Below are 26356 nucleotides of genomic sequence, written 5' to 3'. Positions count from 1 at the left end.
AATATGTTCAGGAGTTCCCTCCCCCTCAAAAAAAGTCTCAGCAAGTTATGAGTATAAATTTAAAGAAATAATATGTAAATTTTAAATTATAAATGTAAAGATGTACATTTAAAGATGAAATCCATAGGTTCATATAGCCCACAAAATTTAATCTATTTAACAGAGAAGTTAATAACAAAAGATGCTGAATTGTACTTTGGACAAGCAAATCAAGAGCAATTGCAAGTAACTAAGGAAGTCTTTCATGAAGCTGATTGCTATGACAGCAATGCAAAAACATTGTTGGAAAACTTTTATCACATATTGGCTGCATTAAGATTTTATTATAAAAACACAGTTTATAACTATTATTTGAATAAATGTTGGTTTGTGTACTGGGATTCATTCAGTGGCTTCGGAGCTACATGTGGCTCTTTGACATGCCAACTGTGGCTCTTCTGAGCACTATTCCTATAGTGTCAACACAGAGGAGCACCAGAGGAGGAGTAGGGATGGTCTTGTCGGGTGACTGTTATTCTGACTTCCAGCATTCTATAACTGTAATTACAGGTTGGCTTAACATTTGCCCACTTATGGTGGGCAATCTACAGGAAATTTTAACTGTTGTCTGCTATGGCTCAGAGCAACAGTGGGAGAACAATAAATCCAAATAAAGCTCTGGCCTAGTCTCTAGCACATCACTTTTGTGGTACAATCTGGAATTGACAGTGGTAGCTCTAGAAATAGCCAGAAACTCTATGGTAAATTCTTGTGCAATTCTTAGAGCTACCCATTGTCACTTTTGGGTTACACCTCAGAAGTGACATGTCAGTGACTAGGCCGAAGCCTTATTTTAATTTTTCTCCTGCCAGCCCCTTCTGCTAGTTGACAGGCTTGGCCTGGCAACCCTAGTTCTGTAACCTCCTCCTGTAAACATTCAGAGTGCCAATGAAGGGTTGAAATTGTGAAGCATCATATTATGCTAAAAATCAGTCTACTGGTAGGGTTCCCAGATGGATTTCCTCCCCAAACTGGATGGGGGCCCTGGTATTTACCCTTTTCCTTTGTGAGAGCACAAAGTGCATGTGCGCTCCCAACTCCAGTGTGATGATGTTGCTTTCATGACATCATTGCTGGAGCACAAGGGGCCAGGCTGGCTGGGTGGCTGGCCACTTGCTGGGCATGGGCTCTTAAGGGTGCTCCTGGAGGGCTCCCCAGCAGGCCAGGCAGGCAAGTGGGCCAGCCGTTCCCCATGTGCATGGCAGGTCAGCCCACTCACCTGCCTGGATGTGCCCCAGGCACGCATACAGATATCCAGTGTTTCAATTTTGCTTCCCCCAGCCATTCTGGCAAAAAACGACTGCTGGAGGGAAAACTGGACGCCTGGCAACACTATAGATAGCATGGGGGGAGGAGGAAGGGTTTCTGCAGCAGAAGAGAATGGGGAAAAAATAAAATCACAGATCATACTAAACATTTCTTGTCTGGAAATGACTACCCAGTGAAGGTCAAGCAACATATTGGTCATTAGAGATAGAATCTCTAAGACTCAGGTAAATTTAATCTGCTGAGGGTCTGTGTGATCCAACAGCAATGACAAACTAAGATCACCTGTGTAAAACAATACAAAGCTTCATCATTCAGGTCTGCAGCAACTGCTTTTATAGGAAGTGACAATAGGGTTTTTGCTACTTGCAGACTTACTTCCTTCCTATAATCTCCAATTTGTATACATCTAATGCATACAGCTATACAAAAAGACTAGCTAAAAATTACTTTTTCACACTAAAATTGATTTTATTTACTTATTAACAGTTTAGGTTCTAAGTATAAGTACCACTAGATTTGGGGAGGTCTTATATGGGGACTTTGCTTCCATGGTCAGTTCATATATTGGTTGTTTTCTGTAAAACTCTTCATAACTAGGGATCTATATACCTGACAGACCATATCTTTTAATATGAACCCATGCACCACTTAGGTCTGCCCACCAGACTCTTTTAGAGACACACTCCCTACATTCAACAGATCTCCTCTGTCTTAGCTAAGACACGGGCATTCTCAGCTGCAGCACCAATGTTGTGGAATAACTGTCCATTTGTGGGGGGGAGACAATTACTTCAATCATTTTTCACGAGGCATGTAAAATATTTCCAAAAGGCATTCAATGATTGTTCAATGATCCTAGCTTAATGGGCTGGTTTAGCTACTTAGTTGTTTGAACTATTTTTGTTGTTGTCCAATGGTGTAATTCAGAGTTCTTGTAAGCCACTCGAAACTCAGAGTAGGATGAGCAGGGAAGCAAATAAATAATCATGCATTTGATAAATCAGATCAGTATTACAAAAATAAAACAGCTAGTTATTTTAACTGGATTTATTATCTCCTCCATTGCAACTCTACAGAATATTTCTATTTTCAATCTATTTGCAAAATAGTAGTATATGAATGACTTCCTGCTGTTACCTTTGCCTTAATTTAGGTTTTATAGTTGGCAATTGAACAGAGAGCCCCTTGGACTCTTTCTGGAGGTCTGCAATTTCCTTCCAAAGGTCTCGTTCTGCCTTCAGGGACACAGGGGTATCAGCTGGAACATTTAAAAAAAAAACTTGGTGTGATATTTTCCTCTGTGGTGAATACCAAATATAATGGTTTTTTAAAGAATGAGAAATCGATTATTTTATACAAATATAGTTTTCATTTCCCTCTGTAATTTGCTAATTTTTTTCATCAGAAATCTGTCGACTGTAAAAAATAGTGATTTGACATTTTCAGCTTTACTTATGGAAGAAACACTAGAAAAATCTGATCTGTAAGTGTGTGAAAACCAGAAAATGCCAACTAATGTACATTTGAGAGAATTTTGTTGTCGTGAAATTTGAGGTATGGAATGTGACAGACATGGCTGCAGCAATCTATTTTGTTCTTTGACTGGAATGCTACAAAACAACAAAAAGAAATGAGAAATTGCCATCTTTGACTCATAGGAAACAAACTTTCTCTTGTCCAGTGGTTTTGAAACTTCCTAAACATGCAGCACAATCCTATGCATGTTTACTGAGAAATAAGTCTACTGGCTTCAGTTGTGCAGAGCTGCAGCATTCACAATGATACGTATCATGTTTATCCAGGGATGTTAGAAACTATGGGTTATATAGTCCAGGGCAAAGGGCAGTCAAGAAAGCAGATGGGACCAGAGTTTGAGGAATTCAAAATGGACTGGGGGAGAAGGGCAGATATCAAAATATGCATAGTTTATGAACATATATAAATGCATGTTTGTAGGTATATAAATATGTGGCTTAATTTATACAAACCATAGATAATGTAGAAAAAAAGTTCTGTTTTATACTGTAGGTAGGGGGAGGTATGTTTGAATGATTTAAGGGGGCGGGGGGCAGATCCCAGCACATATAAGACTATTATATCAGAAAGACAACTAGATTAGAACTTTATAGAGTCTACTTTTGTAGATGCAGGGAGGCTTTTTAAAAAAAGAAGAAAACAACATTCAAAAAGGCAATTTCTCCATTTTTGAATTTGCACCACATTTTTTACTGTAGTTATGTATTGTAGGTCTCAGTTAATATCTGATGGGACTGTGAGAGACATATATGCCTAACAGAAAAACAACATATTCCTCTTGCTTTTAAAACACGTCCTTAATCTTAATGGTTTTTTTCAGTTTAACTTTTCCAGATGAACAGTTGCTCTATGGTGGTCTAGTCTGGAATAAAGATGGGCATGTACCAAAATATGAACCAAAATTAAGCACAAACCAGGCCAGTTCGTGGTTCACAAACCAGCGGTTCGTCAGATCCCATTTCTGATGAACCACAATGAACTTTAGGCTGGTTCATTTGGTTCATTTTTTGGTTCGTCACTGCAGACAGCCTGGTGCCAATCAATCAGTTTCCTAGGCAACAGGGGATGGACTTCCTGCAGACCTTCTGCTGACCCGGAAGTGAACTTCTGCTGGCCCGGAGGTGACCTTCTGCTGACCCGGAAATGATTATTTTCTTACCTGGATGTGCCATTTTGATGAACCAAACAAACAGGTTTGCGAGCCAGGGGCAGGTTCGTGAAAGTTCGTGGTTCGTAAAATTTGACGAACCACGGACCACATGGTTCGGTTTTTTTCCGGTTCATGCCTATCTCTAGTCTGGAATCGCTGACTAGTCCAATGACAGGCCTTTCCAGAGATCATAGTTATAGTACTGTAAACTATTACTGATTCTAGAGATCCGTATTTGATGAAGTTATTTTTCTACTGTAAATGTGCAAGGTTTCAAACTTTACCATGAGGCTTAGAAGTCTGCACAGTAAGCTAACAGAAGCTTGAAGAGAAACTTTTGATTTAAAATATTCATTTTTTCCACTTACCACCGTACCTGACATTATTCTCATCAGGGTCTCATTGAGACCAACTCGGACAGCTTTGTTTGCCTGTGCAATTCCCAGAAGGTCACAACTTAGACTATATGGAAATTGCCAGCGATTGGTGAGCCCAGCTTGCTTGCGGAAGTAGCGCTGATTCAAAGGCACTTGTGTCTTAAAGAAATTGATAAATATTTTTTTCAGAAATAGTATATTGTGCATACTCAAATATTCTAGTATACAACGAGGATGATCATTGTAGGGAGCAAAAGCTCAAACCTGTTTTGAACCTTGTAACAGAGACTGATATCAAAAAGAACAAAAATGACCAAAGTAGATCCCCAAAATAACTGTGTTTCTTCTATTGGAGTTACCAGTTGAGATATGTAGCGAATCCTACAGTTCCCTTCTGCTAAGTGAGCAGACTTGCTTAATTGGAGGGCAAGTAGGGACTGTAGGACCCAATCTGTAGCGATGTTAAAGCTCATGTTTTTTATGCAGAAACCTGCGGATTACTAAGAATAAAACAGCTCAATCAGCAGTATTAATTAAGACAGTTAAATCAATAGTTTGTTAGGAACAAATGTTTAAATAGATTGTTAGTTTTATTCTGTTCTTTATGGCTTCTCTCTGAAGCCATGACACCTACCTTAGCTATCACCTTCTCACTTGGTGAAAGTCCACCCAGAGCTACAAAAGGAGCTGACAGCAAATAGCTGGAGGTTAAAGAGATACCATCAATGTTCTGTACATGCAGGAAGACTTCAAAAGACAACACTAAAATCTTATAATCACATTCACCCTATAAAGAAAGGTGCAGAATCTCTTCTTTCATGGGGATAAAGGACTTATTAAATAACAATTTTGGTTCCTAAGGTTTTTCTTAATTGTTATGTGATATATCATACTGACAAAAGGTAGTTCTTTGTAACCAACAGGTCATATGGGTGTGCATCTAGAAGGTTTCCATTCCAGTTTCAGTTCTGGGGGTTATGGAACAATCACAGCTCATTATTGGTTTGTTCCAGTTGGGGCGGTGCTGGCTCGGAACGGATCCTTTTGGGTTTTATTTTATTTCATGGGTTTTGGCGCCTTGTGCATACTCTTCTTTTCAAGGGGGTGCTGCGCTGGGGCAGCTGTTTTTGCATGCAATGGCACCAAAATTGCACAGAAAACACAGTCCTCTCTCTCTAAATCATCGAGCCACTAAGTCTGAGAGCACACAACAATGGAGTTCTGTGTTTATGGACTCTGTGGAATGCTTTTAGAAGTTGTACACGAAGGCAAGTGTTCAGCAGCTAAGCATGCATGCACGAACTATTCTTTTTGCATCATCCCCAAACTTGTCAATCCAATGAATTTCTCCTCAAGCACTTGAAAACTAATGGACCCCAAAAGAAGTGTTTGCAGTGGCTCAGTGTCCTGGCCACACTAGGACAGTGCAGAAGCAGGAAAGGGCCTATTGCCAACTGGTCCGGCAGAGCACAGCAAAATTTTTAAAAAACAAAAAACCCTGCATTAGTGACAAAGCCAATAAATTTTACCCCAGAGTCCTGCTGTTATGCTATGTTTCCTGTGCCTTGTAGTTTCATTTCCATGATGAGGGACCATTTGGACAAATCCTCCTCCCTAATCTGCTGCATGAGCCGGGCCAGGACTCTTGGCTAGACATGGGCATGAACAGCATTACGAATGCAAAAAAGACCACGAAGAGCCTGTCCGGCTGTTCGCGAACAGGCTGTTTGTGAGGTCCCATTCCAAACGAACAGGTGGTCGTTGCAAGCCTTGTTCGTTGCTGTTCGTTGCTGTTCGTCAAGCCAGACAGTCTGGCACTTGCAATTAATTCCCATGGCAACTCAGGCAGACATTGTCTGAACTCCTGCTATTGCCCTGGAAACCCGGAATCAAAGATTCCCGAAGCTATTTGTATAGCTTTGGAGTTTAAATGCCTGTTTCCGTGCCACTGCTCAGCTGCACGGAAAGGGGCATTTAAACCCCTCAATCAGCTGCTCGTCAGGGGCTTCCTAGACAAGCGGCTGAGTGCCAGCTGCCCCTCTCCTGGTGCGAGAGGGATGGGGAGAATCTCCCTGCCCCTCTCACAACAGGTCACAGCGGCCCAGCAGTGCCGGCTCTCCAGTGCTGAGAGGGACAGGAAGATTCTCCCCTTCCCACCGGGAGAGCCACCACCACCGGGCTTCTTCTGCCCGGTGTCAGAGGGCCTAGGAGATTCTCCTTGACCCTCTGACACCAGGCAGAAGCAGCCCAGCAAGCTCGCTCTCCCAGTGGGAGGGAGGAGCATCTCTCTATCCCTCTCAGCACTGGGAGAGCCAGTGCTGCTGGGCTGCTTCTGCCCAAAGTCAGAGGGATGGAGAGAATCTCCCTGCGCTGCTCGCATGGGGCAGAAGCAGCTCTGGTGCGAGCAGGATGGGGAGAATCTTCCCATCCCTCTTAGCACCGGGAGAGCTGGCGCTGTGTGGCTTCTTCTGCTGGTTGCAAGAGGGACAGGGAGAATCTCCCTGCCCTGTTCGCATGGGGCAGAAGCAGCCCCAGGGCGCTGGCTCTGCTGGGTGCGAGCGGGACGCGGAGAATCTTCCCATCCCTCTTAGCACCGGGAGAGCCGGCGCTGCATGGCTTCTTATGTCCAGTGCAAGAGGGACAGGGAGAATCCCCTTGCCCCAATCGCACAGGGCAGAAGCAGCCCCATGGCACCAGCTCTGCCGGTTGCAAGCGGAACAGGGAGAATCTTCCTGTCCCTCTTAGCACTGGGAGAGCTGGCGCTGCATGGCTTCTTCTGCTCTGAGCAAGAGGGACAGGGAGAATCTCCCTGCTCCTCTCGGACAGGGCAGAAGCAGCTCCAGGGCGCCAGCTCTGCCGGGTGCAAGTGGGATGGGGAGAATCTCCCCGCACCACTCGCACGGGGCAGAAGCAGCCCGGGGTGCCAGCTCTGCCGGGTGCAAGCAGGACAGGGAGAATCTTCCCATCCCTCTTAGCACTGGGAGAGCCAGTGCCGCGTGGCTTCTTCTGCCTTGTGTCAGAGGGCCAAGGAGATTCTCCTGGTCCCTCTGACACTGGGCAGAAGCATCCCCGTGGTGCTGGCTTTCCTGGTGCTAAGAGGGATGGAATGATTCTCCCTGCCCCACTTGCATGGGGTAGAAACAGCCCCGCGGCACCGGCTCTGCTGGGTGCGACCGGGACGAGGAGAATCTCCCCACCCCACTGGCACCGGGCAGAAGCAGCCCCATGGTGCCAGCTATGCCTGGTGCAAGAAGCACCGGGCAGCCCTGTAGCACCAGCTATGCCAAGTGCAGTAGGGACAGGGAGAATCTCCCTGCCCCACTCGCACCAGGCAGAAGAAGCCTGGGAGTATGGAGGTGGGGCAGGGGGGCTGGGGGTGTTCACGGGAAGGGAAGTAGAGGAAGGATGGCCCTCTTTTTTTCTTATTTTTTATTTGTAAAAGTGGGAGACTGGACAGGTTGGTGGTTGCCAGTCTCCTTTTTTGACCATTAACCCAGAGTTGAATGAAAACAATGAAGTAGAAATCACAGGAGGATAAGCAATAAGAGTCCCATTGCTGGGCCAGAAAAAAAAATCTGACCAGATCAGTCCTTCCATGTGGAATATTGATCTGGAAAAACTTGGAGGTGCATGAGTGTGCAAGTGTGCAATGCACATGCCTGCTACCTCTCTGTCATTTAATGCTGGGTTAACAGTTTTAATCTGAAAATCCCCAAAAGCTGAAAGGCTTTTGGGCATGATGAAATTCTTCCTGATGCTGGACCCACTATCTTTGGAGGACTTCTTAAATCACAATGAGTGACCTTGAGGACCCATGGCACCTAAGTGAAGGACAGCAGCAGCAGCAGGCCACTGAATGGGCATGAACCAGCTCCATATGCCTGGAACCTCCTGGCTTTCATTTGACAATTGCTTTTTCTTTCTAATTTTTACCCTAATCTGCAGCCAGTGTCTCAGAGGCTGTAAAAAAACCCTCCCTCCTCAAATCCAAATGTGCACACCTGCGTGGATGTTGCCGGGACAGCCTATCCTTCCATCGTGCATAAAAGGCACAGAAAAGTATGGCGAAATGGGCAAGGGAGATGGTGACATGATAGCACCATGCCATATGCTGCTCCCCTCCTCAGTGCAAAGCAAACCTTTGTTCCCTCATGCCATAACCCCTTTGCCCAGACAGCGCTGAAAAAATGCACTCATGCACACCACGGACATCTCCTTCCTGCCAACCAAGTGAATGCTAAGGGTTTAGTCTCTCCCTTTGGAGCCAATTGGTTGCATGATGAGTGTAGACAGACTTGCCATTAAATAAAACAAGATGCTGATGGATGGACTACCCCACTGCCTGTACTTCTTGCATGGCCGCTGCATAGTAAAAGCCAAAAAGAAACACACAAACTTTTGAATGGGGGAGGAGTCATTACAGCCTTGTTTCCCAGATGTGGTTCAGCATTCCAGAAGCTGCTTTAACAAGCAGAACCAGTGACTTCTGTGTGTAGTCTAAACTTGTTTTTCTTGCTGATGCACACCCCTGTGTAGCATACTTTTATGGGGCAGGCTGAGGCCAGCAGAACAGCAGCATGGTAACATATGCAGTGTCCTGCATCCTATTAGATCATAATCTGTCTCTTCTGGAATACCTGACACCATCACATGCACTAGGCTTTACAGAGTCTGGTGTTTAGAGGCAAATGAGGCACCCCATCAATCACCATCATCTATGGTTAAAAGGCCTCAGCTAGCATGTGTTGGAAATTATTCTTTGAGTCCCTGGAGAGCTTGCCGCCAGTCGGAGTAGATATTACTGAACTAGATGTGCCAATGGTTGGGTTTAGTATAAGAGAATAAGGCAGCTTCATATATGTTCACTTTCATATGGTCAGGTCACCAGAGCTAGCAGAACTCTTTCCCCACAACATCCATGGCCCACTGTGAACACATACAGGATACAGGAACACTTGCCATTACTTACAGGTTTGCTGATTTAGTATCCAAAGCTGGTGCTTCAGGAATAAGATTAGTTAGCTGGACTAAATCAAGGGAATTACGAGTTCCCGCACTGGCGCGAACATCCCTGTGCTGTGCCATTTTATGAACTGTTGAGAAAAGATAGACTAAGAAATTGTTAATATACAGTCAGAGATGTTTGAGGGCTGCTGAAAGAAGGTTTTGGCAGGCTCTTTTCCATATCTGATCCACCTTAGTTTTCTTCTTGAAAAAAATAACTCATGAGAACTATAAGCCTCTCTAGCAACAAAAGGCTGCCTCATATAGACAAGTCAGTATTATGACATCTTGTCTCAATTGTGGCATCATTATGTCCTGTGATGCAGAGGTTTCCTACAACCTCTCTGATCATTCTGGATCATGGCTAGGTGAAAGTAAGACCACAAAGGAATCCCTTCTGCAACAAAATTTGTATTGAAAAACTGTATTCTATTTATGAGAGTATAAGAGTATGCAAGACAGTCTCTTTTGTTGTCTTCTGAAAAAGCATGGCAAAATGAAATCAATATGTAAGAAAATTTACCGATGATGATGGTAGCATATACATGTTTTAAAATCATTAAGGCTTCAATCCAGCTAAAGTATGTCAGTGCTTAAATCCCATTGAAATCAGTGGAGCTTAAGTTAGTTGTTACTAACTTAATCACTTAAGCATGATTAAGTTTAGTTGGACTGTTGGCAACGTGAGTCAAACATCCAATGTTTAACCAAGCATTTTAAAAGTGGATTAAAATGGAAATCTCTGCAGCTCTTTATTCTAGATCAAATACATAGAACATGATGCATAGAACTTTCTTTGAAGTCACAGACAGCTGCTCATACAGTATTGTTCTCTCAGAAGATTTTTCTTACATTAGAAGATTAGTTTTAACCATGTAAGTTATGTGAGCTTTTTTTTGCACTAGGTGGGGTATACTCATTCAGATTCACAACAGAATGCATAGTAATGCAGAACTGAAAGATGGTATCTTCAGCTGAATGTATATCTATGAACTCTATGTATCCATATATAGAATCTGCTTCCACACAATGATTACTTAACTAATTAGGGGCATTCATGCTTACGATTTTAAGTGAGAAACAATCCTTATATACAATGCCATACAGTGAGTAATTTTTCCTACAGTCTACTGCAAATAAATAGAATATGGTGTTCCCAAGAGGTCCTATATCCGAGCCAGGACTTGAATTTGAATCAGTCAAGTTCAAAGTTTAAATTCTCAAGATCAGCCATGTTGTACAACTGATGTGTTTTGGTGGATTCCATCAGTCTGCTTTTCACAACAATGACGATTGCTGCTGGACATATGAATTGTCGGTATTGAAAATGTATCATTTTCTTATAATGACAGTGATGAATCCCATCTGTTTTGTTCAATGGCAGTTTATTGATTGATGAAGTTACATTTATCAAGTCAGTGCTTATTCTGTTCCATGTAAGTTCCTCCCTCCAGAATCGTTGTTGGTCATCAGCTTTTTTATTGACATAAACAAAGTGTAAAACATGTTTGTCTAAAGAGAAACTGGATTTAATGAATTCTTGAACATTAATAGTATTTAATTATGAAGGCATGATTGTTCTTGGAATCCAGTTGAATAAAAGACCCCCCTAGACCCCCTTTGGTCACTTTCTGCCACTGATAAAATAAAAATAACACTTCATTTTATTCTATGTAGCATTTATATTTGGAGAAAAAAACATGCCCGACATTGACTATATAGAAATTGGGACTTTACTTCAGACTTGGATGATTCCTCAGCTACCTCAGGACCCCCTAGCTGTACATAAGGCTTCTTTGGAATCAGCCACAAACATTCAGCAATCACTGAAGAGAAGTCCCAGAACTTCTGTATCATCACTGGTGCAGAAGCAAAGTATGAATTTCTATGCTACTTTTCACCAGTGAGTATTCCCTCAAACCTTCACAGCATTAGAAAAGGGATTCTTTGTGATGATACAGAAACTTCTGAAGAATCTCTTTAATGAGTCTGGGGAAGAATGAAGTTCTGCTAGCCAATTAAAAAGCTATGCCTTTTGTTGGACCTGGCAAAGCTGTGAAGAACAAAGCTGATAGCGCTGTTTCAGACCTGACAGACACATCCTTCTAAATGCAAAGCCTATTTTGTTTGTTTGTTTGCACTGTAAAGGTCACCTTTCAATGTGTTCAGCAGGGTGGCAGCCATATTGTCTTCAGTCAAGCTGCTTAAGAGTGGTATCGCATCATCACAGAGAGGGTTCAGCTCCAAGCATCTTGGCAAAGGATTGTCTAGCCCAAAGGGCAAAGAAGTTGGCCACTACTGCTCTACACTTAATCCATGCAAAGATTAGTTTGTAATTCAGGAACATTACAACTACAGGGTGTTAATTTACTGCATGAGTTTATTTAGATCAAAGAAAGCAAATATACATAGATATGCGTTGTCTGAACACAGATTTGCCATTATGGAACTTTACCAAAACAAAAATATGGCTTAATACAATATAAGGAACCAATATATGCATTACAGATAAACAGATATGGGATAAACAAACTGATCCGGAAGAGATTTGACTAGTTTTGATCCTGTGTAGGAGATAAAATAACAAAAAGCTTGTGTGGGCCAATAGTATGCAAGATTATCAGCCTGGAGACTTATCATTTAGTGATGATCTTTATTGTTCTAGATCAAGATAGAAGAGTTTATTTTTTCAAGAACCTTAACATGCACCCAGTTCAAACATTTTTAAAAGAATGATTTTGTTGGAACTTTAGCCTCATATGTTTATTGAAAAATAAACAGGAGTCCAGTGGCACCTTAAAAGACTAACAAAATTTATTTCAGCATAAGCTTTCATAAGAGCTAATTTCACTGAAATAAGGGCCAGATATATAGAAATGTGTGTCTAATGAAAATCCAGAATATTTATATTAATGGTGTGCGTTGACATATCCCTAAGTATTTAATAACTGTTGCTTCATTACATTTCAGTAGCATTTGTAGGTGCCTGACCCTGCTTGAAACAAACAAAAATGGGACACTTGTAAAATACTGCCATCCCAGCCAGGGGCTTGAGCCCCTTAGGCTGGTGGCAGCCATTTGCCTCCCTGGCTGGATGAAGACGGAGAAGACCAGCCCTGCTTATTGGGCTTAGCTAAAGGGGGCGGAGCTTCTAGGCAGTAGGTTGCCGCTCCGCCCTCCACAGCTCAGTCTCGCCTCGTGCTCGGCCCACCCTCCTCACCCTAATTCAGTGCGGGACTAGCCAGTCACTATTTGATGGGGCCAGGTAGGAATTTTTGTCTCCCTGCCCTGATTGGCCTTGGGTTGTGAGTTTTTTCGCCTACCTTGCACTGGGTAAGAGGTGTAGTTTGGTAATGTAGGGGTGGACCTTATTTGCTGCCATGGGTGCAGGATTTAGCTAGGGATATATTTGTGGCGGGCCGGTGAGCACCCTTGGCACCTCCCCATTGGTGGGGAACTGGGGTCTTTCAGGAGCAGCAGGCTGCCATTCGGCCCAGCTGCGAGGTCAGACGCCCTGGGTGGGGAACCCCTGGACAAGCCGGTCTCCCCCCGCTGCCGTTCGGCTGGGTGGGGGAGCTTTTCAGGGGTGAACCACTCCACCTGGCCAGGACGGGTTACAGCCATTTGTGGGATGGCTCGCATCCGTGGCAGCGGGTGCTCGCCCAGACAGGTCAGGGCGGGGTCCAAGGAATGACCCCAGGGCCTGACCTATACCACTAGTTAGGCCCCTTGCCGTAATTGTTGTTTTGCTGTTTCATTTAATAAAGCGGCCCATTTTACCCAAACCTTTGTGTCTGACTCTCATTCCAACTAGGGGGGCAAAACCTGTTAGCCATTAATATATGATGTAACATCAAAATCTCCAAACCCTAAATCTGTAAATGCAGTCAAAACAAACAGTTTCAGACTGGAATTCATGATATCTCTCCCTTATTACATTGGTATTAGTTTAAAGAGAAATGTATCTGTATTATAAAAACATTTCACCAGTCCACTGATATAATGTCCTGTAACTTTTTTCCTACATGAGAAATGTGGATAAATAGAACTCTGAGTTGAACTGGAATCTGAGTAGGATATTAGAATTAATTCTCCTACCTCAACGAAGCCACTGGTAAATGTTAATAAGCCTACCGACTGGAATGCATGTCATAGGTTAATCTTGCTTTGTAGTTTCAGTTTTACCAATCATCCTAAAGGAGGTCGCACCTCTCCTCATAGCCCCTTTTGTAAAAAGTAAAATCTATTCACTGCAAAACCATTTTAAAGTGAGAGTCATCAACATTCAGAATAACATGCAGTGAAACATACAGATTATTACTAAGGTTGTAAATGAGTTTATATACAATGAGGCCAATAAAGATAAATCATGCATGTCTAGCTAGTTTAGAATCTAGCTTTGTTTCACTCATTGGACTGCTTCTTTCCCTTCTAATAAGCCATTAATGATAGAGTTCCTACCACAGGAGTTCCTCGTGAAGAATTATTAGGAGACATTGTTACTTAATAAAGTTTCAAAACACTTAGCAATATTTTACTATATACAGAGGCTCCTTACTAACTGTAACACTTTCCATATCACACTATGATGAGGCTGCCATTGGCAGCTTTTTTGTTATTGTTGCTAGAATAAATCAAGAGTAATTCTGAAATAATGTGCTTCTTCAACTGAATATTAAGAACTAACAGTACAGGTTCCTGAATCCTGACCATCATCATTATAACGTTATTTGCCAATTATCTCAGTCCCTATCTGCCATTTGCCTGCAACTGTAAAGTGAGTTAACTTAGAGCTCTAGGTCCCTGACCCTACAATATCTTCCAGCATTCAGTGATTTAAATGTAATACATTATGTTCATAGTTTCAATCAATCTGGATCGTTCACCCTTTCATTCAAAGCCTTGAAGTTCTGGTGTAATCGCTTCCTTCTTCCCAGCCCCATTTTCATTCCAAGATAAAAATCAGGTGCCATAAAATCACAGAGACAAGCAGAAATAAGTAGCTGGCGGAGAGAATGTTTCTTGAGCCGATGCTTTTGGCATTGCAGTTATCGGAATAACAGCAGTGAACATTCACTCCAGGCGCTCGTGAGCCATCCCTCCTTGCCCGCTCACAGAAAGACCTATACGAACAGGACTTCATAATGCCACCTAAGATAAATTCAGAGGCAAATCCAAAACATATTACAGCATCCAAGCTTCTCTGCTTCTTCATCTGTATTAACTTGAATGAGAACCTCCAGGCTGCCCTCTTCAACCTGCTTACCCTAGGCAAAGGCTAGTGCCCATTTTAAGGATTATATTAGGACATGCAAATTTTGAATGCTTCTGTAAATTAAAGTAACTGATACACAGCCACATACATTTCTAGAGAAATGAAAACCTGTTGCCTAGGTTTCACATTCATTATTTGTCTATCTATCGCAGAAATTCATGCCACTTGTTTGGGACATTAAATTTACCCACAGTATCACAGTAACAATAAGGACATATCCAAAATAAGGGATCAGAAAGCATATGATGTACCTAGAGTTTTAAAACTTCTGAATTGAGGTGTCCCAAACACTGGAGAGGGATCCAAAAATTAGCTAATATGAATCCAAAATAGTTTCAGGTGTGTAGTTGTGTTGGTCTGCAGTAGAAGAGCAAGATTCGAGACAAGTACCCCTTGAAAGACCAATGAGATTTTCCAGTGTATACGCTCTTGAGAGTCAAGTATCTGATGAAGGGTGCTTGACTCTCGAAAGCTTATACCCTGGAAAATCTCGTTGATCTTTAAGGTGCCCCTGGACTCGAATCTTTCATGCAAAATATATGGTTATGCAAAAAAGAGAGAACTCAACTGCTGTAGCATTGCCAGTTCAAAGGTAGAAGTACAATATATTTAAAATGATAAAAGAGGAAAACAGAGTAAGTTCCACTGCCTATAGTTCATGCCTCATTTTTTAGCCCCATGTACCTGTCCCATTGACAGAATTTTCAAAGATTGCCGTTACTCAACGATGCCTTAGGTGATGATTATATAACCACTTACTCGACTGTCCTCTTATGACTGCGCAAGCATCTGATGGTCCAGAGCAGTGCTCAGATCCTTGTCTGTTACATTCTTCATCACTTGTACCTGCACATGTATAGCACTGCAGTGCTTCACCTGTCATCAGCCAAAAGTACATGAAGATCTTAGTAGCAAAAATTAGTTGCAAACTAATGTCTTTAAAAGAAGGATAAATGTAATTCTACTGCAGACAACATTTGTCAGAGGATCTTAGAAAACCCAATTAAAAGTTAGTTCCTAGGTTTCTATCATAAGAATTTATACGTAAAAAATCATATCCAATTCTTAAATGGCTGTGATTCAGTATACGTACTCTACATTTATAACCTATAATGTCCTAGAATTCTGATTATCTCTTAATACAGATGGGATTACATAAGAAACTGAAATGTCCACAGGCATTTTTATTTGCTTTCCCTAAAATGTTATTAAGTCAACCAGGATGAAAGAAAATATACAAGTTCTTGATCCTGTAATCCCAGCATGGTATACAACTCCCCTCTCCTTTCCCCTTTTTATTCTGTTTGATGATCAGAATTAAATGGCTAATTGCAATTTCCTTCAAGGTAGGAGCGTCCGTGCCATTGGCAAAACGCTCTAAAGAGTTCATACTACTATCACATAAGCATCAGGGAAAAAAATCTTTCCTATATTTATGGATCCAAAAGATGCACCAGAAGCACCAGGACATTTAGTTTAGAGAACTGGCTGTAATGGTATACAGTATACCTTTACCTAAGCTAAAGCTTTACCTAAGCTAAAGTTTGTGTATTCTCTCATTTAAACAAGAACAAACCCTATAATAAAGAGCAAACTTGTAAAGATTAAGTGCTAAAATGCAAAGACAGACTATGCTATAGAAAGAATGGAGCAAAGTTGCTTACTCTGAGAGATGAAAAACAAGCTGAGAAGGACCAAAGAGGCAAATGGCTTCATGGTGGAGAGTCAAAGAATATGCCATTAGACAAAGCACACTGTTTCTCATTAAAGCTCTAATGCTTATTCAGCATAGTTAATCCTCTATAGAGGATGATGTAGAGGATGAAGAGGTGTGCAGGATGCTACTTATCTAGCTTATTCTGGCTGGCCTTTGAGCCAGATCAAACTCCCCTAGAGCCTTCTCAGGAACTTCTGTTTAAAAGACCACCACCTACGCACAAGTCACTTGATAGAAATGTTTTGCACTTGGCATCTTAACTCACAGGAGTATATAGTCTCCCAAGCATTTCAAATGAAATTCACCAATCGTAATCCTGAAAAGCACCAAGCGCCTCACAACCTTGTGTCAGCATGATCTGCCTGTGTGCAGGGTGTCTTTGTTGATTTGTTCAGTAGTTTTATAGCAATCAGTAGAGCTATCTCCAAATTTTGAACATGCACTTAACCCTAGTGCTTTGATAAAATAAGTTGTAGGATTCACCATCTCCCACAAAGTACTCCACAACATATAGATATGGACGTAAGTTCTTTAAAATTGGAAATATATCATTCTCAGCAACAGGAGGAAAAACAATCTTGCTACTCATATTTTACCTTTTTTTTCCACTGAGGGGAAAAAGAGCTAAGTAAGTTGAGGAAGGGGAGCATTTTCTGTCAGGAAAGTGGCCCAGAAGAAATCCCTTCCATGCTCAACACATCCCCTGTAGCTACTTAATACTAAAAAGGAGTACGACAGAAGATCTAATTCCACTTCTTCCACATAATTTGTAGTTTAGCTATCACTTGAACACAACAGAGTAAATGAGCTGGAGGAATGAAGATTTAATCAAGGATTCTTAGGTGACAGCTGAATCAGTTGTCACAAATTAATTGAAAATGTCCCCAGATCAGCCTTAGGAGGTAAATAATATAGCACTTACTATAGTTTCTCTTAGTGACTAATTTTGAAAGCATACAGCCTAGAAAGTCAGAGATAGATTACTTAGGGATGGTTAGGGATGCTTAGCTTACTAGATGGATTAACGGCATGTAGCTGGTCTTAAGCAGCAGTGGTGTAGAATGCCATGTAAAAAAATTACCAATGAAGCAGGGCTTTTTTTCAGCGGGAACTTGGTGGCACCTCTTGTTCCAGCACCTCTTGAAAATACTCACACATCTGGTGGCCCCGCCCCTCAGTTCCCCTCATTTCCCTCTTGAGAGTTCCACCACCTCTTTTCCCAGAAATAAAGCCCTGCAATGAAGTAAAATTAAGCCATACCCATTCCCAAGATGGAAATATTTATTTACCAAAAGAACTGAAGAGACATGCCTCTTACTTTTTCAAGTCTTTGTTTTATTTTACAAATCAGCAAATGCAGATCAAATTTACACACCTTAAGGCAAGAGTCCCCATGCAAGCAATACACGTTTATATTAAATCCAAAAAAAGACATCCAACATGGGAACTCATGTACAAAGGGAAGGCTAGGATGAGTAACTTGTAATTTATTAAAGACCTTGACAAATCTCCCTGATACAGGAACTTTTAAGATCAACTTGCTATGAATTATACTAGGAAAAAAATTGTGAACAATAGCAAGGAATTCTGATAGTCTTCTTAGTACTGCATACAATCAAATCAATATTTTTAAGAAAAGAAAAAATACAGTAGTGCATACAAAAACGTGAAAATACATCCTGTCCACATCCATCTGCAGACATCGGTGTGCCAATGGTCATATTGCACTCAAGGTTGAAATCCATGATTTTGGTTAAAAGTTAGCTTTTCCCCATTTTGGCAATCAGTTCATCACAAATCTTTGTTAATTCTTCTATTTCTTTATTCTAAAAACAAACAAACATAAACTGTAGACATTGTTAGAGCAAACTTTTAGTGTAACATTATGGGCTGGATCCAGACTAATGGAAAAGGAGGTATAATTTCTACCAATTTCCCTTGCTTGCTCCAGCCCCCCAAGTCTGACCCTCCTGAGGGTACTATGTGCCCCTGAAGCAGCATTTAGAAAAGATCAATTGGCTGCAGCAGAAGTGAGGAGGCAGGAAAGTTCTGTTCCATTGACAGATGTGCTTACCATCAGTAGAAAACATAGTCTGGATCCAATCCTTCATCTGAAACATTTTGTAAATTTGCAGTCCTGTCAGTTCAGTTCCAAACCTGTCCACCCCATCATTACCCATCTAACATTCTCTGTTTTGTTGGTGAAGTACAGGAGTCCACCTTTAACTTTGCATATACAGGCTGTAAAATGGAAACACTATTTGATTTTTTAAACTAATGTTTAGTGTGCTCAGCTCAGTCTCCAGACAATGGGATCTGTACCTAACTGACATTATGGGCAAGTTTGAGCAATGCACATGGCAAGGAACATGTAGGATGGGAAATCATGCATTATCTTCTATCCTACCTCCACGTACTGGTATAAACATCCAAACGTGATCAGTTGCAGTGCATGTAGACCACATCTTATTTCAGTTCACACAAAAGTGTTGTATATAATGCAAGCACATATATAGCCAAAAATGATACCATTGAACCCTTGGAAGAGTTATCTTCTGGTTTCCAAATAGAGGTGATCTGTACTTTATGAACAACATGTACTGCTACACTCTTCCTATGTCTGCTGCTCCACAGTGATAATAACATTTGCATTGCATTCACAGTGGGCTGGTTTGGACAACCCATAGTTCTGTATAATGTAGGGAGGGGAAAAGCCAAATTGACTCCCCCCCTCCCACTCAAGCCCTGCCTCTGATGCTAGTTGAGAGCTGTGCAGTGGTGTAATATCTGGATGTTTTGAAAGCCAATGTTTATAAGCAGACATGGGCACGATCCAAAAAAAAATTCCGATCTAGCCGTTCGTGGATCTGGGCTGCCGCCGAATGCAGGTAGCCGATTCTATCCGATCAAGTCTCGTTTCCGGTCCAGAATCGGGAATCGGGGAGGCCAAAGCGGGAGGGCGCCCCTCTGTTTCCAGCGATATAGGAACGGTGGTTGGTGGCAGCGCCCGCCAGGCAGGGGGAGGTGGCGATAAGCCGCCTCCCCTCAGGGAGGGAGGGGAAATTCACTCTCACACACACACACACACACACACACACACACACACACACACAGAGTAGAGAGGGGGGAAAAGTTTTTAACCCGGCAACGAGCCGCCTCCCCTCAGGGAGGGGACATTCCCAGGGCCGGATCTACGGTTGCCAGCACCCAGGGCAACTGTAGTCAGGCTCTTGCATGCGTGCGTGAGCTCCTGAGTCGCCCCCCCCGCCCACGCAGCAAGCCGGCTGTCTCGGTGCGCTGCGGAGCTGGCAGCAGCACGAGTGGCTTGGAGGCTGCCCGCGCCGTTCACCTGCCCCGCAAGACAAGGGGTGGCCAGCTTGCCCACGCGCCCCTTGTCCTGGGGAAAGACAAACAGCGTGGGTGGCCTCCCAGCCTCCCACATTGCCTTTTGCCTTTCCCCAGAACAAGGGCCGGCTGGCTTGCCATGCGCTCCTTGTCCTGGGGAAAGACAAACAGTGCGGGCAGCCTCCCAGCCACCTGCACTGCCTTTTGCCTTTCCCCAGGACAAGGGGCGGCCGGCTTGCCCACGCACCCCTTGTCCTGGAGAAAGACGAACGGTGCAGGCAGCCTGTCAGCCACCTGCACTGCCTTTTGCCTTTCCCCAGGACAAGGGGAGGCTGGCTTGCCCGTGCACCCCTTGTCTTGGGGAAAGACAAACGGTGCGGGCGGCCTCCCAGCCTCCTGCGCTGCCTTTTGCCTTTCCTTTGTGCCCATGGCTTCAGAACACCCCCTTCCCCCTCGGGTTGCTGCTCCGTGGTTGGAAGGAAGCCTGCTAATCAAGGAAAGCTGGGCTTCCATTCGTGTTTCGAGGGCGACAGAAGGAGTGCAAACACAGCCCATTCCCCTGACTCCGTTGCCCCGGAAATAAATTACTGGTGCCAGAGTGTCTACAATTCCGAACAGAAACTGACCCATCCGATCAAGTCCCGAACAAGCAAACTCCCGACCGCTGGATCGGATGCCGTGGATGGAACCGATTAGCTGAGTCACGATGGCGCAAACGCCAAAATCGGGTTTTTTTTGAAATCGTAATTCAGATCGGGCCCATCTCTATTTATAAGCTATCAAAACATCCCGATATTGTGGTTGTCCTCCTAGATTAAATTTGTTATGACCACTGAACTGAGGAAACAGGCTGCCTGTCTGGTGACATTCCTGGGAAGAGGGGACACTGTGTAGATTTGGGTCACGGCTCTCTGCTTGGTAATTAGGGAATAGATAGGCGGTGCATTGTTACTGCCCTAAACTGCCTGTGTAGCTCAAAACCTGAAAAGGGAGATTTAAAGTGGGTGGCAGTGGGATGGAGTGTCACAAGGATGGCACTTAACTTAAGGCTGAGACTTAACTTTACTTTATAAATCATTATTTAGTCAAAGTAGTGACCAAAATTGTCCCAGTCTGGATTTTTTAAAGGCATATAACTGTCACATTTCACTTGTAGGTGCCAAATATCATGGTCCTTCCCCATTAGAATTCGCAACACGTTACCTTTTGTTCCAGTGTTCTTTCCAATGCATCCACTTTCAGCTGCTCTTTACGGAGACTGGCCTGGTAAGCTGCTTGTTCTTGCTGAGCCTTGCCGCGGACTTGTGCAATTTCAGCATTGGCTCTATAGAAATGAAAGTTGTTAGAGTGACTGAGGGGGAGTGTCTTCTTTTAGAGTCTTCTGAATAAGAGGAATGTGCACATCTGTGTGTGATTCAGTATATCTAGCTACAAAACATACCTTACTGTTATATTTGAGAATCCCCATCAAATCTGGGATTCTTAAATAGACCATTATTTGCTTCCTAGTTAATTCCAAAAATATTCCAAATTAACCAGGTCTACTATTCCTTATAGGAGAATCTTTTTAGAAGGTGGTAGTGAAGCGTCCAGTTTCCATAAAAACTACACCAAACACATAGGAGCAAGCACTGACTCAAAGCCTCCCCAAAACAACTAACAAAGGCTGATTCCGCACATGTTGGATAATGCAATTTCAATGCACTTTATCAATCGTTTGAGGTGGATTTTTTGTTCCGCGCACAAAAAAAATCTGTTCCAAATGATCTATAAAGAGGTTTGGAAGTGCATTATCCAACGTGTGCAGAATCACTCAAAGTCCAACAGACCGGAGAATTCCAGCACAACAAAAGTGGCAGAAGGCAGGCACATGCTTTGTGTGCAGGGTGTCTCAAATTCAGTGCTTGGGATTTTACAGTTAAGAATCTCAGGCATGTGCTTGGGAAAGGCTTTTCTTTATCTCAAACCTTGGAGAGCCACTGCATATCACAATAGACAATATTAAACTACATGGACCAATGATCTGACTCAAGGTAAGGCAATAAATACATGTAAATACATGCAAGTAGCTTCATTGGCAGGCCACAATGGACAGAACTTTTGATCAATTTTCCTTTGAAAAATTAATCAGACTGCAAGAAAAAGCAGTGAAATAGAGTGAAGGTTCTGACTGAAACTCCAGGTCTCCTCCCTCTCCCCTTTACTGATAAATACCTGTCCAGTTTTTCCTCTGCATGGATTTTCAGGGCCTGGTATCTCTGCTCCTCTTTTTTTACTCGTGATAAGTATTCCTGTGCACATTTCTTTAATACTTCTTCATTCTTACATGGAAAAAAAGAAAAAGAAATACTGGAATATTCATGAATGAGATTTCAGATTTTTCTTTTTGAGTTGATGAAACTCTATGATTTCAAATATACCACCTCTTTTCTGAAAGTTCAGCAAACAGTTAATTCAACTTTTGGTTAACCAAACTTAAATTACACTTAAATTACAACAGAGCCTATGTCCAGTTCTTCTGATGGAGAGGTGGCCAGGAATGCATCTTACCAAGTTAGGTTGATTTGCCAGCTTTGTCCTTTCCTAGAGAGAAATAGTCTAGCAACATCAAGTCCTTAATCACAGGCACAAAAATGACAGCCGAAGCTCATACGTATGACATATGTAGGCATATGGGTAAGTTTACAGGTACTTATTCACAGTGACTTACCTTCCTAAACCCTTCAAGAACTTCTTTCATTTTTTCATATCTTCTGAAGAGATCTGCTAAAGATTTTTCTACAGAATTCAGGTCTGCTAATGCTTGTTCTTTTTCCATAACCAGTTGTTGAACTGTGTGATGGGACATAGACTTTTCTCTCTGCTCATCCTCTGTGGGAAACAATGATAGAAGGCTCTTTGATTTTGTTTTTGGACAAAGAGAACCAAAGGGATCACATTTCTTGACACAGGTATGTTCTAAATGAAATGCTGATTAACTATTCTTCTTTTGCACAGAAACCAGACATCAAGTGCAAAAAGGAAAAGTTTTGCACAAGAATGTCCTTTTGCTGCCATGGTTGAAGCTAAAGCAAACAACTTGCCTCATTTAATGAACAGCAATTGTTATTTCTGCAAAATTAGGATGCCAGTATGTGCAAATGAGCTTCTCTAAAAGTCAACAACAGTCAGAAGATCTGGGGATCTAGAATCATCATGGAAATGGTAAGTGCAGCAATCACACACTACTCTTCAAAGCAGACAAGGTAACAAAATCTGTCCCAAACAACCAGAAGAATAATGAAGAGCATATGCAAATTAAATCATCCCATTCTGTTGCAACAAAGTCAAGACGACCCTGTTAAGGACAATTTACATCTAAGTGGCACACCTGCACTATCTTCAGTGGTATACTAATCTGAGGCCTGTAGCAAACTCTAGCTCCTTGAAAAGAGTATCTGTATAACATATTGACAAACGTATTTGTTGTTTTCAGACATAGCCTTTGTGTGTAATGTACCCATGTAAAAATGCAACACATGAAACCTATTGTGCTGAATACTATACTACAAATACATCTCTCTTTGCATAAGCTATTATACTCAGTAGAGCTACTCAACATTAAAAAAGTAAAGTCAACTGTTTTCTGAACTTTTCTAAAAATTAAGTAAACTAAACAACATATGGTCTATTTCTTCTTTAACAACATGTGCATAAAACTCTTTCTATAACTGAAGCTGATATATGTACCCCACAGGAGTTTCCATTCAAGCATTACATAAAAGCACCAGCAGAATGTGCAGCTGTCTTGTGATCTTTATCACTGTTTCCAATGTAATGTTCTCATAAGTGAACTGAACACATCTGAAATTTGAACACGCTAGTTCAGACATATCATCAGACAAGGAAAGAAGATGTACGAGTGGCTACTCATTGCCTTTTTAACACTTTTAACATCTTAATGGCACCTTATGGCTGAAGATGTACTTACTGTCAAAAATGTGGAATTTTATATCATAGCAAGTTAACAGCTGCATTATCAAATATGGACCTCCTAATGTTATTAAATAAGAATGTATACTCTCCTCCTCTTCTATACATTTTGATATGTTCTAGCAGCAGAAGAGAGGATGATCCATTATAACAAGCAATTCTGAAGGGAGGGACATTATAAGGGAAAGCAGTTTAGCAGGCTAGAGATATTTCTCTGGATAGTGGATGGATTCAATAGAAAGCTACTGAACCACAGCCTAACATAAGCTGGTGGGCCAATGTGGCCATCTGATTATTTATAAACCACCAGTAAGTGTGATGCCCAACTGAAATAATATCTTAGCATTCTTGTTTTACCTGTTCTGGAGAGTTCCCCAGCTATGAGAGGAACTTTGGGGGATGGAGTGCTCAGAACTGGTGTAAGAAAGGAGCTTAAAAACTTCTTTGTATGAGAACAACATCAAAGTGTATGCAACATGGGATCATGACCTCTAGTTTTCCTTTGGTTTTTCAGAACAGCTAAAAAATCTGAACTGATACATCCTTACATTTTACTACATGCCAGACTTTCCTACCAATAGAATGGTAAAACATATTAAAAATTGACTGCTGAAATCCATTTGTTAAATCCTATCACCTCAGTCCTTTTTATATGTAATATTTCAATCTCTATCCATTCATGACTGTCTGCCACAATTCCTGCATCACTGCAGTCTTTACATTATTTTTATCATTTCTTCAAAATCGACTCCAAAATATCTGATCCTGTAATTGTTTCAGCTTTCTGGCGCAAACCCTACCCTACCTCACCCTTTTCTACCTAACACCAGAAAGAGCAACTTTTGACATTATGTCAAAATAGGGAGATGCACATCTTCTCTTCACAGTTTTACAGTAACAACCTTCCCTATAGTGAAATGAATGAGTTGTCTCCATAAGTGGAGCTTGCCCATGTCTCCATGGAACACACTTGCTGTTTCGTGAAAGATGTTGCAATACTGCAAGAATTTCTATTTTCTCTTAAATGTGCATATAAGTGGTTAAAAAGAACACATGAACTGGCCTTGAAATCAGTAATGTACATGATTCAACACTGCAAGTAGGTTTATAAGCCACTGGGCCATCTGTCAACAGGGAATGATAAAATATGCTGCCAAATGCTATGAACCTGAAGTTAAAGCAGACAATGAATCCCACTGCCAAGTCTTTGGAAACCTGTTACTTTTCCATGTCTCGTATTCCCTACAAGGATAGCAAGTACACAGAATAAAAGCAAAAGAAAAAAAAAGTGATCTGCAGGTGCCAAAGTTGGCAAAAGCTTTACTTACCGGGCTTGCCTTTGTTTTGGATTTGCAAGCAAAGAACAAGAAGCAACAAAAATGGAAGCAAATAGAAAAAAATCAGGGACTTTATTGAGGAAGCAGAAAAACTTAAATGCAACAGTCTGTAAGGCAGAGAACACAATATTCCTTTAGTTCCATGATGGAGAGAGTCAAATAATTATTTTGAATGAATAAATTGAGTGCTGACTTTCTGATGCAGGGACAAATAAATGTATGGATGAATGGTTTAACAAGAGGAAACATGATAAATGTGAAAAATGGGTATATGTAAGAAGGGCTAGTACAAAAGGGCCCAGGAACCATTATATAGTATGTTAATGCACACTGGTATTATGTATAATGTTCAGTCAGACTGTGGCAAATGTGGGAAATGATTCAAATGCAATTGAACTTCATATTGCAGATAAACATGCAATAGAGACAGACATTGAGGAAAACTAAACAGATTTAATGAAGAAACATTCTTTGAAGACAGACAACATCTCAAAGGTAACATGCCAAAGGATACTACTAACCAAGAACTATGCAAATTGAGAAAGAGTTTCTGCCTCAGAGCACTAAGCCTGAACTAAGCTCACACTTTGGCCCCTGGGCTTACACTATAGCCAGTAGCAAGATTTGTACTACTAAATAGTCCATTAGTTGAAAAGTTATTTAAAAGCCCCACCAGGACCAACTGACCTAATTCAGTATTCTATCAAAAGAGATTAGTACAATATATTCAAGCTGTAGATTGATAGAGCTCAGAAGGATTCCTCCAAGCTCTAAGCAGGAGTTGTTCTGACATACTTTCTCAAACTGAGCTAATTTTTTTCCTGCAAGATGTGAGAAAGTGGGCGAGCACATCTGGTGAGTGGAAACGAGACTACAGACACCACTTAAAAAAATCCAGTCCATGATGAATGTGCTAAATGCATCTGACATCCATAAGTCTTACTTCCCTGTCATCAGCCAACATTTGTCCCACCACCCAGGAGACCCACACCAAAGCATACCAGCAGAACTGAGATCAGCAGGGGCTGTAGTTACAATGCCTTCTAGAAAGGCAATGCAAGATAAATTCCATAGCCACAGGCATGTTAGTCTGCTGCAGCCAAAAGAGTCACAATTAGAGGTGGGCATGATCCCCCCCAAAATACCGATCAAGCCGTTCGTGGATCCGGGCCACCGCTGAACCCAGGTCACTGATTCTAACTGATTAAGTCCCGTTTCCGATTCGGAATCGGGAATCGGGGAGGCCAAACCGGGAGGCGCCCCACTGTTTTCAGCAGCCGCCGCCAGGCCCAGAGGGCACGGGGAGGCAGCGATGAGCCGCCTCCCCTCAGGGAG

At 42.1% G+C, this 26356-nt stretch overlaps 2 protein-coding genes across 9 annotated transcripts in view; both read right to left on the bottom strand.

The window, feature by feature from the left end:
• The window catches only part of BTBD16 (BTB domain containing 16), a 56058-nt gene extending 46602 nt beyond the window's left edge, over nucleotides 1-9456 (bottom strand). The window contains exons 1-4 of the mRNA XM_054983925.1: nucleotides 9341-9456; nucleotides 5002-5072; nucleotides 4371-4523; nucleotides 2446-2566 (exon numbers count right to left, since the gene is read on the bottom strand). Of these exons, the coding sequence (XP_054839900.1) occupies nucleotides 2446-2566; nucleotides 4371-4523; nucleotides 5002-5072; nucleotides 9341-9456 (461 nt within the window). The remainder of the gene's footprint in view (nucleotides 1-2445; nucleotides 2567-4370; nucleotides 4524-5001; nucleotides 5073-9340) is intronic.
• An 8225-nt stretch (nucleotides 9457-17681) lies between these two features.
• Nucleotides 17682-26356, bottom strand: part of TACC2 (transforming acidic coiled-coil containing protein 2) — a 190057-nt gene continuing 181382 nt past the window's right edge. For all 8 annotated transcript variants that reach the window (XM_054982166.1, XM_054982163.1, XM_054982159.1 and 5 more), the window contains 4 exons: nucleotides 22423-22583; nucleotides 21927-22033; nucleotides 20916-21036; nucleotides 17682-18193 (listed from right to left, as the gene is read on the bottom strand). In XM_054982166.1, coding sequence (XP_054838141.1) covers nucleotides 18128-18193; nucleotides 20916-21036; nucleotides 21927-22033; nucleotides 22423-22583 — 455 coding nt within the window. In that variant the 3' untranslated portion in view covers nucleotides 17682-18127. The remainder of the gene's footprint in view (nucleotides 18194-20915; nucleotides 21037-21926; nucleotides 22034-22422; nucleotides 22584-26356) is intronic.

The sequence above is a fragment of the Eublepharis macularius genome, chromosome 6 (assembly GCF_028583425.1).
Source record: "Eublepharis macularius isolate TG4126 chromosome 6, MPM_Emac_v1.0, whole genome shotgun sequence".
NCBI lineage: Eukaryota > Metazoa > Chordata > Lepidosauria > Squamata > Eublepharidae > Eublepharis > Eublepharis macularius.
This window is presented reverse-complemented; position numbering and strand designations above follow the sequence as displayed.